Consider the following 14,804-nt stretch of genomic DNA (forward strand, 5'->3'; position numbering starts at 1 on the left):
AGTCAAATCGTAGGCGGAAATCTGGGCTACGACGGAAGGAACTCGGACACGAAGATGAGCACAAGTCACCACACGTGGTTTAGTTTAGCGTGTACTGTGGATGTGTCTTCGTCGTTCGATTTAAATTACATGACGACGCAACAATCGTTTTGCTATGAGAAAGTGGCACTGCGTCAGTCTTGAGGATAGTGCAGTTCGAAGGAATATGTGTGTTCACCTTCTTGGCGGTCTTGTAAAACATCTTGCTTTGCGCAGAGAGCGCCTGCGACCGATCGACGAGCGTTTCGAGCTTTTCGCCTCGTTCGAGAACAGATTCAATTGTCTTGTGCTGTTGGGAAGATCGGATGAATATATGAATCACAGTACAGTTTGACCGTAACAATGTATGGGGGTAATATCCATACTGAGTCCCTTTGCTATCCAAGCCACCATCCAGCGAATCGTAGCAAAAGTCACACTCACCAAAATAATCTTGGTTTCATCCAACTCCTGCTGCACTTGCATGATCTTATCCGCCTGTGCTGGATCCTGATACTTGGACACGTATATTTGTATTTCGGGAAAACTGATAGACGAGGAGTTGTCGAAAGACGATTGCGGGAATTTTGCAATGAATTCATCGAGAATCTTGGTAAGGAGGGAGAAAGCAGGCCGGACGGGATACTCTTGGTCTGTTATTATGACGGCTGAAAGACAACGTGGATTCATCAGCATTCAAGACATAAGGAATGTCCAAATGTTGTAAGCGTCGATAAATTGGAATAAAGACGTATGTATTTGTGAGTAATGGAGTTGACCAACTTACCAGCTAACTGCTCTGCTCCACCCCGATTATATACATGTGCTGTATAGTTATTTTCCTGAACACTCTGCCTTTGCCCTTGCGGGGTCCTGTCCACTACCGTCCTCCCAAAGAATGCCAGAAACTCGGCTACAGATCCCTTCTGGTAGAATGAGAATTGTGATAAATCAGACGCAGTAGCTAGTACAGTAGAGGGCTGCGAAGGAGGAGCGACGAGGACTGATATCGAATAGATCTTGACCATGGTGATTCGTGAAGGAGAATGAAAGGAACAAGCTGAAGAACTGGGTAAATGAAGAACTGAAAAGAAGCGTATGTACTTCATGCCGTCGGTCAACACAACGCGACATTGCTGACTAAGTATTACGTACCTAACACCTAACATAGGTCCTTGAACTTCTTTACCTTTCTGCACTCCTTCTGCAACTCAGACTAGCTCAGACTATACTCGCAGTGGCGGACGTGTGCTCGCTGCAAGCTGCTCCATTGTTGATGGTCACGGCGCTCCAAGTACTGCATTCAATAATGCCAGCATAGCTCATCACGGGAAGAAACAAAACAAAACTCAAGCAACGCTCTCGAGGTCCCAGGACGTATATGGCTCGGATGACGATGAATAGCGATGAATAAACCTGAATATACTACTTGTTTGAGGTGTTCGTATCCCGGCTTGAGAGAGTCTGAGAGCTTCTCAGAACAAGATTGATATTACATGCTCATTTGACCATGACCTCGTTGTGATATGACACCGTATTTATTCATCTCATGAGGCCCAAGAGTGCCAAGCTTCGAGGACTTCAACCATATAAATACGGTGCTTTTGAGGCTCAATCCGATATTTTATACCTAGCTGAGCTCTCCGAAGTCTTCACCGAATACTGCAACATGTTTATTCAGAAGTAGGTTCACTCGGAACTCCTCAGTAACGCAAATCTTACATTGTGACTTTCATTTAGTATTTTCCCAACCATCGTCCTTGGGGCATCCATCGCCTCTGCACTCCTCCTCGACACTCCGAGTGGAATATTGGTTGCCGGAGGCCCGATGGAAGTCGCCTGGGAAAGCACTGCGAGTGATCCAACAGAGTTTACACTCTTCCTGCTCAACGCTGCTAATTTACCCTTCGGACTCGAGGCGGATTTCGGCGAAATTGAAACGTCTGCTGGAAGCGTCACCGTGACCCTTCTGGACACGTTGACGACGTGAGTCCTTGTTGTTTTTCCCTTTGTTACTTTTGGCCTTTCTGCGAACAATGAACTGATATATGTATGTGCAGGAAATCATATCAACTCAGAGCTGTCAACTCAAGGTAAAATCCTGTCATTACTTGCCTTTGTTCGCCCTCTTTTTCCATACTTACTGACACTTGCTTTCAATTAATAGCTCAGTTGATTTTGTATACGCTTCAAGCGCCGACTTTATAATTACAGCTGCTCAAGGAGAAGTCTGGAGAAGTATTCCTGAGTATTCCCTGTAGTCTCCACATATGTATTCAATGATCTCCGAACCGAGTACATGTACTCTGGGTTCGCCCTTTCTTCATATACATAGTCCATGAGTGATTCAGAGTTTTACGCTTTGGCCTTCTGAAAAGTGCTGAAAAGGTCACTGCTGATCGAGTTTTGTTATGGAATTTAAGTTCAAGTTTCGAAATGCCAAGCCATCAAATTCAGCACTGCTTGTCATTGTTTGTTTTTTTTGTGTCGCGGCAAGTCAACGCCGTAAAAACAAACCTCGTTTCCACCACACAGCGCGCCCAGCAACGTTTTCTTGACCTCTTTTATTAATCACCGTCGTCGTATAACGACTCATCCATTCCTTTATCATCTTGATATCCTAAAAACTCTACACACACACACAATGCTCAGCACTCTCACCATCGTCTCCCTACTCTCTGCCGCGGTCTTCGCCCAGGTATTCATTATTATTTATTTTATTGCTGATATCATTGCTAATTATGACCTTCAAAGGACTCATTAGTTCCTTCTGGTATCAGCTCAGATTGTTCAACGTTCCTCGAGACCGTCAACAACAATTCAACGATCCAATCATGCCTTTCTCCTGTTATTGAGGCTAGCAGTTCATCCTCTGCTTCTGCCTCCACGCTTTCGACCCTCTGCTCAACTAGCATTTGCGATGACAGTCTTTTCCGGTCCACCCTCTCCAGCTTCGCCTCGGCATGCTCTAGCGAACTCACTTCCAACTCGGATGTGGTTGGGCTCTATGATGTCTTGTACATCATCTCGCCGATGAAGACTGCTTTGTGCTCCAAAAGCGATAGTGGAAGTTACTGTGCCCTTTCTGCCACCTCCACCAGCTCCTCGGCCGCTGCGTCTGCCTCAGGAGCCTCGGCTGCTATGTTGGCCTCGCAGGCACAACAATACATTTCCACTTCTTCTGGAACGATCAATAGCACCACGTTCTCTACTACCAACCTTGCGTTCATGTTCCTTCAGTCAACTCTTACGTCCGCTCAGTGCACCACTTGCACAAGGAACATCATGACCTCGTACATCAACTTTGAATCGAACGCTCCCTACGCTCCCGGTATCGCTTCCAGCTCGCTGCTCAGCCAGCAAACTAGCGTGTACAATGCCATCACTAGCGTCTGTGGTTCTAACTTCCTGAGTGGTGTCGTTCAGGCTGCTGGTGGGATCAGCACGGGTTCGAGTGACAACGGATCGCTCAGGTCTTCTGCCCTTGATATCAGGACCATTGCCGCTGTTATCGTTGGCATGACTATGGCTTTCATGCTATGAGATCATGGGTCTATATCAAAGCGCTTGATTTTCACCGGGGTAATCTAGCACAGAGTGGCATATCTTTACAATTTTCTTCTATCGTGTCTGCATCTTTTCTTCTCGTTCTAGATACCCAAGGAAGTCTGCTCAGCAGTACAGGTAGTTTACGATGCTGTTTCCTCGCTATATCTTTGGATTACATACTCGGTCGAATTAGGTTATGTTCAGACTCATCGTAAAAAGCCTAACTTTCAGCGTACGCGCAAGTTGATTGTTTTTATTTATTCATGTATAACCTTTAGCGCAGGTCTAAAGCATAAAATTACTGCCAGACATCACGGGGGCACGTTGACGACGCCGACTTAGGGAGATCATAAGGTGAACGTATCACTTTTCGACGGCTCTCCTGTCTATTATGTAGGGTTTTAACTTACACCAGTTGATCTTCATAATCTCCTCCTCGGGGGGCCACCCTTCAATCTTTGTTGCTCCGCTCGGTTTCGGGCATCATTCTTGGCCTCCGTCCATTTGTTCTTCCACCAATTTATCACGTACGCGAATGTTTCCTTGAAGGACGGGAGCCCTTGGCGTCCCTCTACCTGTGGAGGTGGAAGGATACCCAAGAAACTTCGTACAGCGGGAATACGGAAAACGAGGGATTGTACACCGGTAGCGATGGCTGCAACTATTATTGATAAGACGAGGCCCTGATCATAAGAAAAGTATGAGTTAGGTTTACTCCTGGAATGAAATTTATGGCTGAAAGTGCTTACCGAAGGTAAAGTGGTCATGAAAAATGAAAAGAGCGGGGCCCCAGGAAATCGCATCAGGTTCATAACATGGGCCATTCCTGGTTGAGCTTGAACATTCATATCACGAGCGCTGACCTATACGTAGCACCCGTAAGTTGAAGATACAAATACAAGGCCAAGCCCACTAAAGTCGAGAAATGAAAAGGTGCTCACTGTCATCTGCCAGAACAACGTTACCGCAAACGCAGGAGCCATGATACCAGTCGGATCCACCGCAGTTAAATCAGGAAGCCAATCCATGCCACTGACGGTCAGCTGTGGAACAGGAAGCTCGCACATCTTCTTCAAGCCTATAAACATCCCCAGCGCAACTGGTAGCTGAAAGACCGGTCCCACCAATCCTTGCAACGGCGACAACCCAACGCTCTTATACAGCGCCACCTGATCCTTCTGCAGCTTTTGCATCGCTAGCATGTCCCCTTTTTGTCGAGCTTGCAGAGTTTGTTGCACGATAGCTTGTGTTTGAGGTTGGATGAGGTGCATTCGAGATGAAAATTGAAGGGTTTTCACAACCACTGGGAAGAGCGCCAGACGCCAGAAGAGTGTTCCGAGTATGATGGTCCAGAACCACGATAAACCAGTGCCTACATTTATTAGCTCGAAGGACCAACGAATGAGGCCAGCGGGAGTGTACGAAATGAGGTCGAGGGAGGCAAGGTCACCCAATTGTAGTGCAGGGGGAACAAGGGAGTTGGAGGCATTAGCGACGTTGATAGTAGCGTCAACGACATCTGGAGATAGTAGTTCCACTGGAGGAGCGAGATCTACACCCTCAGGAAGAGAGTTTGAAAGTTCCGACGATACAGGCTCAGACAATATGGCTTCTTTGTGTGTTGGTATATTGGAAGATCCAGATATTGCTGAGACAGCAGCTTCTGCTGGTTCTGTCTCTAAGATTGCTTCTGGAGATGATTGTGCTAATGTCGGTGGGGGCGCACCAGAACCTGGTAAGGATGTAGAAGGAAGAGATTTCGAAAAAGGCCAAAGTGAGAACGACCTGGATGGGATTGTAGCTGCACTAAGATATGGTAGATTCCGAGGGCGTGTGTTATGGGGGTACTAGAAGATCTGTTAATGGTTTGCACCATAGTGTATACATCATTATAGCTCACAAGCAGATGAGAGAAGCTCCTGGTTCTGCTAGGTTGGTGGAATGACACGTTGATTAGAGCATTGAATCTAGCAAAACTCAGAACACGCAGAGTACTTAATTATCGGTTATTGAACATACCTTCGTGTTGGAAGTTTTGAGCAATGTATCCTCAGGCCCACCAAAGAAGACATTTCAGGCCTTCCAATCTTGAGAGTCCAGAAGCTCTAGAATAATAAGAGAAGGCCAAGAGGCTGAGAATTTCAGTAGCAGGATACCTTGAAGAACGCCTGGAGACAACTGGAGTCGAAACGCGTTTTCGCGAAGTCCTTGGGGAAAAAAATTGGCCCACGGTACGTAACGGGCCGCGTGCGTTGTTCTGGACCACGATGAGCAATGACGATAGGATTGGGCATAGGTATCGGTGAGGAGGTTTCTTGCAGAAACTATTCAAAATTATTCGCTGAATAGGCCCATACATTGCTCCCTCTATAGAGGCCACAGAGCTGAATCTTTCTTTGCTTCAGACCTCAACGAACTAGTCGAAATCCGTGCTCGCCAGCGTACATTCTATGGAGCGTACTTTCGTACCGCTATTGGGAACCTGGGCTATGCTTTAACAATATTGCGTCTCTTTGATTCCAGATTTTATCGAAGTAAGTCCCTGACGCTCAGATTTCTTGTTCCGCCCGGATCCGTGTCCAATCTAGTATCACTCTCAACTCAAATTTTCACACAAACTGCTTCAGGCCTCCGTTTCATCTATCATTTTTTTCACCGTTGTTTCTGCTGCACCGGGTGTCTAACTACTCAATAGTTGGTCTGCTATTCACAATTCTAGGGGCTCTTCTCTTTGTACTCTCATTCCTCCGCGATCGTCATTCACGGCATGACTTTGCTGATACACAAGGGACAAAAATAAGCCCTGAACCCTCTCATATCTCCTACATTTATCCCGACTCGCATGTTCCCGGAGACATTATTCGAACCGTAGGTCAAAAGGGTACGCGCATTTTTGGAAGGCCGTTCGTCACTGCAGGGTGGATTGTTATCTCAGTAGCTTGTGTCGTGTTGGCTGTGGAAATCGGGTTGCTCGTCTTGATCCTTGAATTGTGATCAAGAGTGCAGATTTTACCTCCTCTTGAGTTCCTTTCTTTCTCAAATTGCTTCCTCCTTGTCCTGATTATGAAAATGTCCTGTATATGTATATGCCGTTAAGTTCGTGTAAATGACGCTCGGATGTTTCGCGTTTTACTCGAATTCTGCATCGTTGTCGCTCTTCTTCAATTCCGATTCGTCTCTTCCGCATGACGATCAAGTATTGGCACTTCTTGCATTCGGTAGAGCCTGATTCCCGTCTTTTCATTGCTCCTCCGTGTCTTTCTGATGTATTAAATCCTGGCTGTATGCATGTAGTACTCTATGTTTCAATGTGTCCTATCCGACGTGATTCGCAAATTGCGCCCATCTCACCCCAAGCCCCCAAAGCATTGCCTCTCACATTAGGATTATAGCTCTAATGAGTACGACTATCTTCAGGGGATCGCTGGACACCGCCGTATCGCAGCATTTCAAGATTAGGGCTCAAACTCAGCTCCACTTTAGGTTTTTTTCCAAGAGTATACTGCATATGTTTGCAGGATCCCCCGGAAGCTTAGGAAGGACATGATTCGCTGGCTGGTTTCAATGGAACCGTGCCGGTCAACCTTCTCTACATAAGTTATCTTTTCTTTCCTGAAATTAACTAGCTCTTCTTGATCTCACACGTCGGACAAAAAGAAAATGAGATCCATGATATGACTCAAGCAAGTTTCAAGAATCAATTTCCAAAAATTTCTAATTCAGTCAGGATCCAGTTGCTTGGTTAATGGTATGTTACTCACCTGCGTTAAGACCCGCGTTTCGCTCACAAGTCCCAACTCATTCTGTATAAATTCACTTAGTCTGCAAATCATTCCCGCTGAGGGGTTATTGGAATTGTTTTCTGCCCGGTTTCTGTGTGCCAAAGACGCAAATTTTCTTAGTTTGGTTCGGCCTTGGTTCGGCCTGTACGAGTGTATACTCCTGGTATACTCTATGCCCTGTGAACTGTAATTTTTCTTGATATTCATCCTCCACAACATATGACTTCGGAATCGGACTGAATATACTCGATAGCTAAAGCTTTCGCACGTTTCGTACTTAAGGCGCGGCTTGACCCAGCTCCCTAGTTCCTTTTGCTCTTTGATTAAACGCACCACTCGAAAGATTTACCCATCATGTCAGATCCTAATATCGCTTTCTATGGCTTCACTCCCGTACCAAGAGATCCCGGAGTCCTTTTCGCTAATCATCCAACAGCGAGCGGTGACTGCCCTAAGCAAGATTATTTCCAGGCGGAAGATTTTCCCATTCCCGAGTCAGTGCTTGTGAATGATGTTACAACGTTCGTCAAAGTAAGTGGAATAAGCGAAATTCTCAGTGTCTCTAGACTTTTGGTTTATGTACTGCCGATAAGTACTCTGATTCTTCCACGCTCTATTAGTTTGTTATGAGTCTTCTCATTCTGATCTTGATTCTTTTGTATGCATAGAAAGAGCTTGACGAGCAAACGTTCAACCACAGCAATAGGGTCTATATCTACGGTGGAATATTGTCCTCTTCCGTTTGATCAAACCCGATTTCTCACATCTTCAATGATTGACATAGGTGTTGCTCTGACAAAAACCCACTTCCCGCATTGGTCATACGACCTCGAAACGTACTATCTCGCCTGTCTTTTGCATGACATAGGTACTGCAGAAAGGTATCTGTCGACCACAAAGCTGTCGTTTGAATTTAAAGGCGCTATCGTCGCCCGTGATCTACTACTTCAATTGGGAGGTGTCGAGGATCAAGCGGACTCCGTATGCGACGCGATCGTGCGACATCAGGATATTTTTGTCAAAGGGTGAGTACCACTAAATGTGAATAAAACTGCTCAGGTGTCAACACTAAATATCTGAATAGTGGGAATATCACGATGATTGGACAAATTTTACAGCTTGCCACGATTCTAGGTGAGGCTACATATTTGATTATATTATATCTGGCAAGGACTATTCCATGCTGCTATGAATTAAATAAAGCTTCGAAGACTTATAAGAACTATCCCCTTTTCGTTTCTATACAGACAACGTAGGATTGTAAGTGAATCCAGGATCATTTACGAACAGCTTCCCATTCCTCTACATAACAGACGCGCCAATCTTATACATTCCCGCTTGATCGAAACGACCGCTGCTGCCTTTCCACGAAAAGGCTGGTCGGAGCACTTCGCTCGCGTCGTCGAATCGGAGCTCAGGCTCAAGCCCTGGTGCCATACTTCCACGTTTGAAGTTCCCAACTGGAGAGAAGGCGTGGAAAGTAACTTCGCTAGGGATGTTAGAGGAAATAGTGTGATGAAGCCCTTTGATTGAATGTCGAATAACATGTAAATTCTACACAGCCCTTGTACTTGTGAATAAGTATATGTAGCGCTCTCCCAAAGGCTGGGTAGATATCCCTTCCAGGATGGCTTAAAAATTATATCGTGTTTCTAGTACGTGTGGAAAAGTATTATAGGTCTATACCTCGATGTGGATTAATAAGTATCGGACGTGTAGAGAATTGTCCAGGTACGAGGCTGTAGTCCCAATAGGTCCGCGTTGTGAGTGTATCGTAAAATTATCATCCCCATAATTGAGCACTGGTTAGTGCTCGCTCTGAGAGGGATAGACCTTCTTTCCTAAACTGAATATCCCGTGAATGCCGCTACCGGGTGAATTACTTGACCTCCACGTTCCAGCAAATACGGATCCATATCGTACATTCCCTTCGAAAATCCACGTACCGAGCCCAGCATCGGTGGAATCCTTCTACATGTTCATAGATATAGATGGAATTCTTAAGGCAGTGAAGAAGAAGAGACCTTACCGATTCTCGTTTCATTACGATAGTCCCATCTCGCTTCAACTTCCCCGCAAAGTTGAAGCCTCCCCAGGCTGAGTCGTGATCCTGCGTGGTCTGGGCTCCCTTTTATTATCTTGTGGAGCATCGTTGATGGTTTCAAGGACTTACCCGCCCAATGACCAGACAATCCAAGGCTTGTGAGTAATTTCGAGACACTTGACATTCGCCACTGGCAGGAGATACAAATTTCTCGTAAGGAGTTTCCCATCCACATACCGTAAGGCAGTCCTGGAGTCGAAATTTCGAAGCTTATTCACAATTCAAGCTGGAAGTGAATCACTCACCATCTCTGTCGAAAAGTCCCTTGGATTCGCGGTCCATTGGTCTACTTCTCCTCCAATAGACCCTGGGATAAGGTGCTCGTTGTCGGGTGTCCCGAAATGAAAGAACAACACAAGTGAACATTGCATGAATTTCTTGCAAATGAAATCCGGTGTGCTGGGTGAAGACGACGCTTCTTTGTTCATATGAACACAAGAGACCTGAGTTACAGTTGAGCAATCTGCCATGCTGCAATCGGAGCTGAATTTCGAAACAGACCATGTAAACCCCTTCCCAAAGACCTGTGATAACGTCGGGGAGGCTGCAATACGCGTTAGAACCGGATTGCCTGAGATTGAAGAACTGAGGGTCGTGCGTAATCCGAGTTGGATTCGAGATTCTTGGATTGCATACAGTCCCGGTATCAGGGTGCTCGTCGCCGGGAAGAGGTGTCCGATAATTTGTCATGCTATAGTAGTCTTCCATTGTCGGTACCTCACGCCCATCACCAAAGTCAACAACACGACCGAAAAGTAACCTTGGCGAGACCTTGGTACATCCCGCTTCTTGTAGGACAAAATACAGGATGATTGCTGCAGAAGAGGCACTCGGGATTGTCGTGTCACGCTGGCAATTGGCTTTCGGTGAATGTCCATCACGTACACAGAGCTCGCTTCTGCTGCTCTCTTCGTGAATCGGCTGTACGATGGTATAATCTCGCGCATCCTAGAAGTCAGATTGAACTAGGACACAATGGCTAAGACCAACAGTCAATCTGGCTTACCCCGAGCACTAAAGGTCGTAATAAGATAAGAAAATTTTCTCGAGTTTCTTGAGCTATTTTTGTGACGTCGTCTGCTCGGTTCAGGGTCAGTTTAGGGACTACCAACACCATGTACAACATACCCCGAGACCAAGTAAGAGCAAGCAACCAAAGAATCAAGTTCGTTTCATAATCAAAGGCTGCGTGGGTTTGAGCAATTTGATGCTTGGTCAAACACTGTTCTGCGTAGGAAAAGGTGAATTCTGAGAACCCCGCCGACTTCAGGTGTGCTTCGTTGACCCTTTTACTCTCAATGACAGTTTGCATGGCCACACGTAGATCCTCAGGCATCATTTTGTTCGAGAATTCCATACGCCGAACTCGCCTTAACAAGCGATAACGGGAGACCAAGTCAAAAGTCAGCTGGGAGTCGGTGAATTTACTAGCATCATTTGATGGTCCATTTATATCCAAGTCGAACGTGCTACGGAAAATGCGTGCATAGAGGTGCGGAGCGGAAGAGGTGCATAGAGAAGTGTAGAGAGTAGAACTCGTTAGCAACAAGTTCAGGAGTTCCTGAGGGGGCCTGAAGACGGGATCCGGCGTTAAGACGACAAGGAATGCAATGTACTCCAAGATATCGCGAGGAATGAGCTCGAGATACGGAAGCATCTTAGTTGTACTGCTACTTACCAACGAGGGATGCTTTTAAAGACCATTTGAACGCTGGGCACGGGATCTGCTTTTTGAGATTCATCTGTCTTTTCATGCTGCTGCGATCGCTGGATTGAGAGATTCGAAAGGATATACAGTCGCCGTCGAGGGGCAAGCGGGTGTCTCAAGCAATTCCCAGTTCGGAAAAACCCTCTACCAGTCTTTCGAGTTCCCCGTCCAGTGTTCCCGTTGCTGGTTTCCTTATCCCCGAATAAGGGAGTATGAAGATGCCAATAAACAGACGGACACGTGAACCTGTGGGTACTTTAAAGTTCGACGATTCAGCAAAGATACGTACGCCACTGTTCAGGATGAAGCCCAGGGGGGACCGCCTCTCGCGGAAAAGTGTAGTTGAATCTCAGAATCTCATTTCGCAGAATCATGTATTGCCACTTGACGTGTTGATAGCTAAAGAATGAATTGAAGCCCTGCACCTGTGTACCGTCATCGCGGACAGAAGATGCCAAATCGAATGGGTCAACGTGGCTTACGGTTCCTTCGTACATACATACTTACCTTGATGTGAGCAAGCAATGGAAGGTATTAAATCGCGAGCTATCGTTGAAATTCATTTCCGAGCTCCACGATACCTAACAGGCATTTGACCTTCGAGGACAGCTTGAGAGCACAAACAATTATCACCATTGAATGCAAACATATCCACAATGTACAACCATATTCCGGTAGTCAATAAGTGATATACACATTTCCAATTAGATTAGAGCTCTGGTGGTTTCCAGTCAGACACAATGGAAATCTCGAAGCAACAGTGAAATGACGAACTTTGCATGGCTGCGATATCAGTGCTCTGGACGTAATCTTCGAATTCTGCAATCTCCTCTTGAAGTTCATCGGTGGAAATTTTCTCGTCCTCTGCGACAAGTATAAGGGAGGAATATCAGACTAGAGTTGATAACAACTCACCAATGACGAGCGTGATCTACAGAATCTTCCTTTCAGCGTTTGTTCAAATGGTATAAGGTAAGTACAAACCTGCAGTTTCTTGATACCTGATGGTTTATAGCCTGGTCAGTCGCCAGAAAGCATGTAACACCATTAAAAACGTACCATAACCAATAGCAACAAGTGTACTGGAGCCCCAAACCAGTCCATCCTTCTCAATGCTACGCACAGATTTTTCTAAAGCTTCCATATCCGTTTCGTCATCCCAAGGCTTGACTTCAAGAGTAACAACAGACTGAATCAAAGTTAAGTACATATTGCAATGACGTAGAAAAGGTGTTTACCTTCGCGATGGTTTTGGGCTTGTTAGCTTTCTTAGCGTTGTACGCGGCCACCCGTTCAGCCTTAACGCGTTCGGCTTCTTCATCTTCTTCTTCGTCTTCACCAAAGAGATCAATCTCATCATCTTCCTCGGCTGGAGCAGGTGCAGCAGAACTGATAAAAGCTTCTCCTGCCTTGCTAGAACCAGAGAGAGAAGCATGCTCAGGAGCATAAGACGCAATGTGCTTGTACCATCTGGTTACGTTGACGAGGGAAGGATCAGGAGCAGAGGGTAACGCCTTGAAAACGTGAACATCGGCCTGTGAAGGAGTATATCTAGAGCATGAAAGAAGCAATGAGCCAAGGATATGGACGATGGGTGGCCAGAAGTTCAGAAAACTATGAAACTCGGCATGCTTAGGCAGCGATGTCTAGTCGCTTCTTGGAAACACGGACCATAGCAAGATTGGCATCATGAGATAAGAGAAGAGCGGATACTGACCCTTCGACGTAGGTCCTAGTTGCAAGGTGCTGGTCGAGTTTTGAGAGATCAACAGACATCTGAGAGTGTAATTGAGGGAGAAGTAGAACGTTCTATACGGCGGCAAGAATCTGAAAGAAATTTTCTAATCCTAATCGATGAAGTCGGCCACGTGACTTCTGAAACTAGTATTACACTGCCACTGGCACACGAGGAAGCGCGACAACAGACTTGAACTATAAATTCAATCAGCTATAGCTACTAGTCGTTCAGTGCAACCTGAGCCTTTACCTGCCTTTAATCTTTACTTCGAAGTCAAGGACAAATTCGAGACCGAACCGGTCTTCAATAAAGCATGTCAACTTCACTCAGCAGAGCTCAGCATAGCACTCAGGCTCTGTAAAGAGTCTCCATTCCTATGAGGATACAAGGTCTATTTTCTTTTCAGGAATGCTCTTTCCATGGTAATCCGCTATAGCTCCTTCATACCCTCGATAGAACTGCGTCGACTTCCTTGCTTTTTTTTAGTCACTTGTAATAAGCAACATAACCTGGCGTGGTTCGTGGTGAATGTTGCATATGTCACAGAAGATGCCCACTTCATCAGTGAGTTTCCGAACATCTCTGTCTACATACATACAGTACATGAAATCAATCAAACATATCAGGACTTGTTATTCACCAAAAAGCCTGGATTCAAACTGCACTTGTCGACCAAGGAGACATCTCAGGACTGACTGGGGTATGTGTATCGCTGAGGACATTTTAGTTGGAAAGTGCTTTTAGTGAGGAAAGAAATACGAGGTACATCAGCAAGAATTCGGAAGAGCGGAATCGCATGGAAAGAGTATATGGCTTTGTGTTTTTTCATCTTTGGTACCCGCGGGGCGTTCCACTGATGCCAGATATGACATATGGCTTTTCATTAATCATTGGTAAGAACCTGAATCCCTGCAATCGCTCACAGCGTACCTTCAGTATATGCACTTCAGTCTGGCAATTTCGTTACAGTGTTTTTAATGATGATGTCATGTAACTGATTTCATTTATGCTACAAGGATCAGCTGACATCGGCAAGTAAGGCATCTCGGATGTTTGCCATGGAATACACCTCTGTCTTCTGATATTTCTACTTTGGTACTCAGTTCCTAAATCGTGCATTACGCTGATCCTCCTTATCTTGATTCATGTTCCCGGAAGAACATCGAGAAACATCATATTAAATTTGTAACTGGTATGTACAGTGTACACGTTTACTCCTTCACATGTTGTAGCCTTGATCCAGCCCGAAATTTGGATAGACTGGGCTTTCAGCTTGGGTCCCTTGAGCAGTGCGCTTCTTCGCTTCATTATAGCTCTCATGCACATGTCTTATTAATCCTCTAGGCGTAGCTAGAATATTCAGGGTTTGATTTTCATTTACAATCTTTGTTTGGGGGTTTGCTATAGATGCACGGGTAAGGTTCTATGTTCTGTTTAGTGCTTGCCGGTGGCTGGCTGACAGTAACGGGATTGGAGCTCGCAATATACACACTCTATATAACATAAAACTGGTGTCGAGGGACGAGAACTTGCGGTCAAGGTGGTGGCCTACCATCTCATAAAACTAATCTTACTGATGTTCGGATGAAGTAGATTCGACTTCTCCCGCTTGGGTGACTTTGACTTCAGTGAAAACCTAAAAATTTTAAAGGTTCCAAGTTCTCGCTTGTAAGGATCATACACTCACCTCGGAACGGTATGGTCATATAGAAGATAGCCTTCGATGGCTTTGAGATCAGTTCACATTTGTTTGCAGTTGTAGGAAGTTAACATGCCAGCCTACTTCACCTTGCTTTGCTAAGGTCCTTTACTACCCGTAATTCCAAGCGCGCGCGCGGACACTAGCACCATTTTTTGCTTCCTTGCTCTCTTTTTGGTGTCTTCCGTTGGTTTGTGCCTTTACAT

The 14,804-nt window shown here is 45.6% G+C and overlaps 9 protein-coding genes across 9 annotated transcripts; 4 read left to right on the forward strand and 5 right to left on the reverse strand.

Moving 5' to 3' along the window:
* Nucleotides 1-125: 125 nt before the first annotated feature.
* Nucleotides 126-1,046, reverse strand: C8R40DRAFT_1162139 (snare-like protein; the record flags this gene model as incomplete). The annotated part of the gene is made up of 4 exons (XM_046230215.1): nt 126-152; nt 218-328; nt 463-686; nt 806-1,046. 4 exons carry the CDS (start codon nt 1,044-1,046, stop codon nt 126-128), a joined length of 603 nt encoding a protein of 200 aa, XP_046083551.1.
* Nucleotides 1,047-1,687: 641 nt separating this feature from the next.
* On the forward strand, nt 1,688-2,279 carry C8R40DRAFT_1071687 (uncharacterized protein; the record flags this gene model as incomplete). Its single annotated transcript, XM_046226366.1, has 4 exons — nt 1,688-1,701; nt 1,759-2,004; nt 2,079-2,111; nt 2,186-2,279. The coding sequence occupies 4 exons, from the start codon at nt 1,688-1,690 to the stop codon at nt 2,277-2,279; spliced, it is 387 nt and encodes a 128-aa protein (XP_046083552.1).
* Nucleotides 2,280-2,662: 383 nt separating this feature from the next.
* Nucleotides 2,663-3,561, forward strand: C8R40DRAFT_1071688 (uncharacterized protein; the record flags this gene model as incomplete). The annotated part of the gene is made up of 2 exons (XM_046226367.1): nt 2,663-2,716; nt 2,773-3,561. The coding sequence occupies 2 exons, from the start codon at nt 2,663-2,665 to the stop codon at nt 3,559-3,561; spliced, it is 843 nt and encodes a 280-aa protein (XP_046083553.1).
* Nucleotides 3,562-3,989: 428 nt separating this feature from the next.
* Nucleotides 3,990-5,861, reverse strand: C8R40DRAFT_1239093 (60Kd inner membrane protein-domain-containing protein; the record flags this gene model as incomplete). Its single annotated transcript, XM_046233477.1, has 6 exons — nt 3,990-4,250; nt 4,317-4,430; nt 4,509-5,414; nt 5,468-5,534; nt 5,587-5,672; nt 5,724-5,861. The coding sequence occupies 6 exons, from the start codon at nt 5,859-5,861 to the stop codon at nt 3,990-3,992; spliced, it is 1,572 nt and encodes a 523-aa protein (XP_046083554.1).
* Nucleotides 5,862-5,935: 74 nt separating this feature from the next.
* On the forward strand, nt 5,936-6,552 carry C8R40DRAFT_1014491 (uncharacterized protein; the record flags this gene model as incomplete). Its single annotated transcript, XM_046222911.1, has 2 exons — nt 5,936-6,101; nt 6,263-6,552. Coding segments are annotated over 2 exons (456 nt in total), but the record flags the coding sequence as incomplete, so codon positions are not given.
* Nucleotides 6,553-7,703: 1,151 nt separating this feature from the next.
* On the forward strand, nt 7,704-8,882 carry C8R40DRAFT_1052475 (uncharacterized protein; the record flags this gene model as incomplete). Its single annotated transcript, XM_046224760.1, has 6 exons — nt 7,704-7,880; nt 8,018-8,069; nt 8,134-8,374; nt 8,434-8,483; nt 8,597-8,609; nt 8,663-8,882. The coding sequence occupies 6 exons, from the start codon at nt 7,704-7,706 to the stop codon at nt 8,880-8,882; spliced, it is 753 nt and encodes a 250-aa protein (XP_046083556.1).
* A 273-nt stretch (nt 8,883-9,155) lies between these two features.
* Nucleotides 9,156-9,824, reverse strand: C8R40DRAFT_1052552 (uncharacterized protein; the record flags this gene model as incomplete). The annotated part of the gene is made up of 4 exons (XM_046224765.1): nt 9,156-9,320; nt 9,379-9,468; nt 9,523-9,642; nt 9,699-9,824. The coding sequence occupies 4 exons, from the start codon at nt 9,822-9,824 to the stop codon at nt 9,156-9,158; spliced, it is 501 nt and encodes a 166-aa protein (XP_046083557.1).
* Nucleotides 9,825-10,296: 472 nt separating this feature from the next.
* C8R40DRAFT_484668 (uncharacterized protein) lies at nt 10,297-11,241 on the reverse strand. Its single transcript, XM_046235216.1, has 2 exons — nt 10,582-11,241; nt 10,297-10,530 (listed from the first exon to the last, which is right to left on the reverse strand). Exons 1-2 carry the CDS (start codon nt 11,108-11,110, stop codon nt 10,433-10,435), a joined length of 627 nt encoding a protein of 208 aa, XP_046083558.1. The 5' UTR covers nt 11,111-11,241; the 3' UTR covers nt 10,297-10,432.
* A 491-nt stretch (nt 11,242-11,732) lies between these two features.
* Nucleotides 11,733-13,046, reverse strand: C8R40DRAFT_483940 (uncharacterized protein). Its single transcript, XM_046235212.1, has 8 exons — nt 12,879-13,046; nt 12,400-12,712; nt 12,221-12,350; nt 12,146-12,162; nt 12,077-12,092; nt 11,936-12,025; nt 11,817-11,878; nt 11,733-11,758 (listed from the first exon to the last, which is right to left on the reverse strand). Exons 1-7 carry the CDS (start codon nt 12,935-12,937, stop codon nt 11,871-11,873), a joined length of 633 nt encoding a protein of 210 aa, XP_046083559.1. The 5' UTR covers nt 12,938-13,046; the 3' UTR covers nt 11,733-11,758; nt 11,817-11,870.
* Between the last annotated feature and the right edge of the window lie 1,758 nt (nt 13,047-14,804).

The sequence above is a fragment of the Lentinula edodes genome, assembly GCF_021015755.1.
Source record: "Lentinula edodes strain Le(Bin) 0899 ss11 chromosome Unknown C8R40scaffold_31, whole genome shotgun sequence".
In the NCBI taxonomy this organism is placed as follows: Eukaryota; Fungi; Basidiomycota; class Agaricomycetes; order Agaricales; family Omphalotaceae; genus Lentinula; species Lentinula edodes.

Coding starts and splice junctions, on each gene's coding strand:
- C8R40DRAFT_483940 (XM_046235212.1), bottom strand. CDS start 12,937: ATGTCTGTTGATCTCTCAAAACTCGACCAGCACCTTGCAACTAGGACC. Junction 12,713..12,878: donor ACTAGGACCTACGTCGAAGG/GTCAGTATCCGC, acceptor TTCATGCTCTAG/ATATACTCCTTCACAGGCCG. Junction 12,351..12,399: donor AGCCCAAAACCATCGCGAAG/GTAAACACCTTT, acceptor ACTTTGATTCAG/TCTGTTGTTACTCTTGAAGT.
- C8R40DRAFT_484668 (XM_046235216.1), bottom strand. CDS start 11,110: ATGCTTCCGTATCTCGAGCTCATTCCTCGCGATATCTTGGAGTACATT. Junction 10,531..10,581: donor TGCTCTTACTTGGTCTCGGG/GTATGTTGTACA, acceptor TGAACCGAGCAG/ACGACGTCACAAAAATAGCT.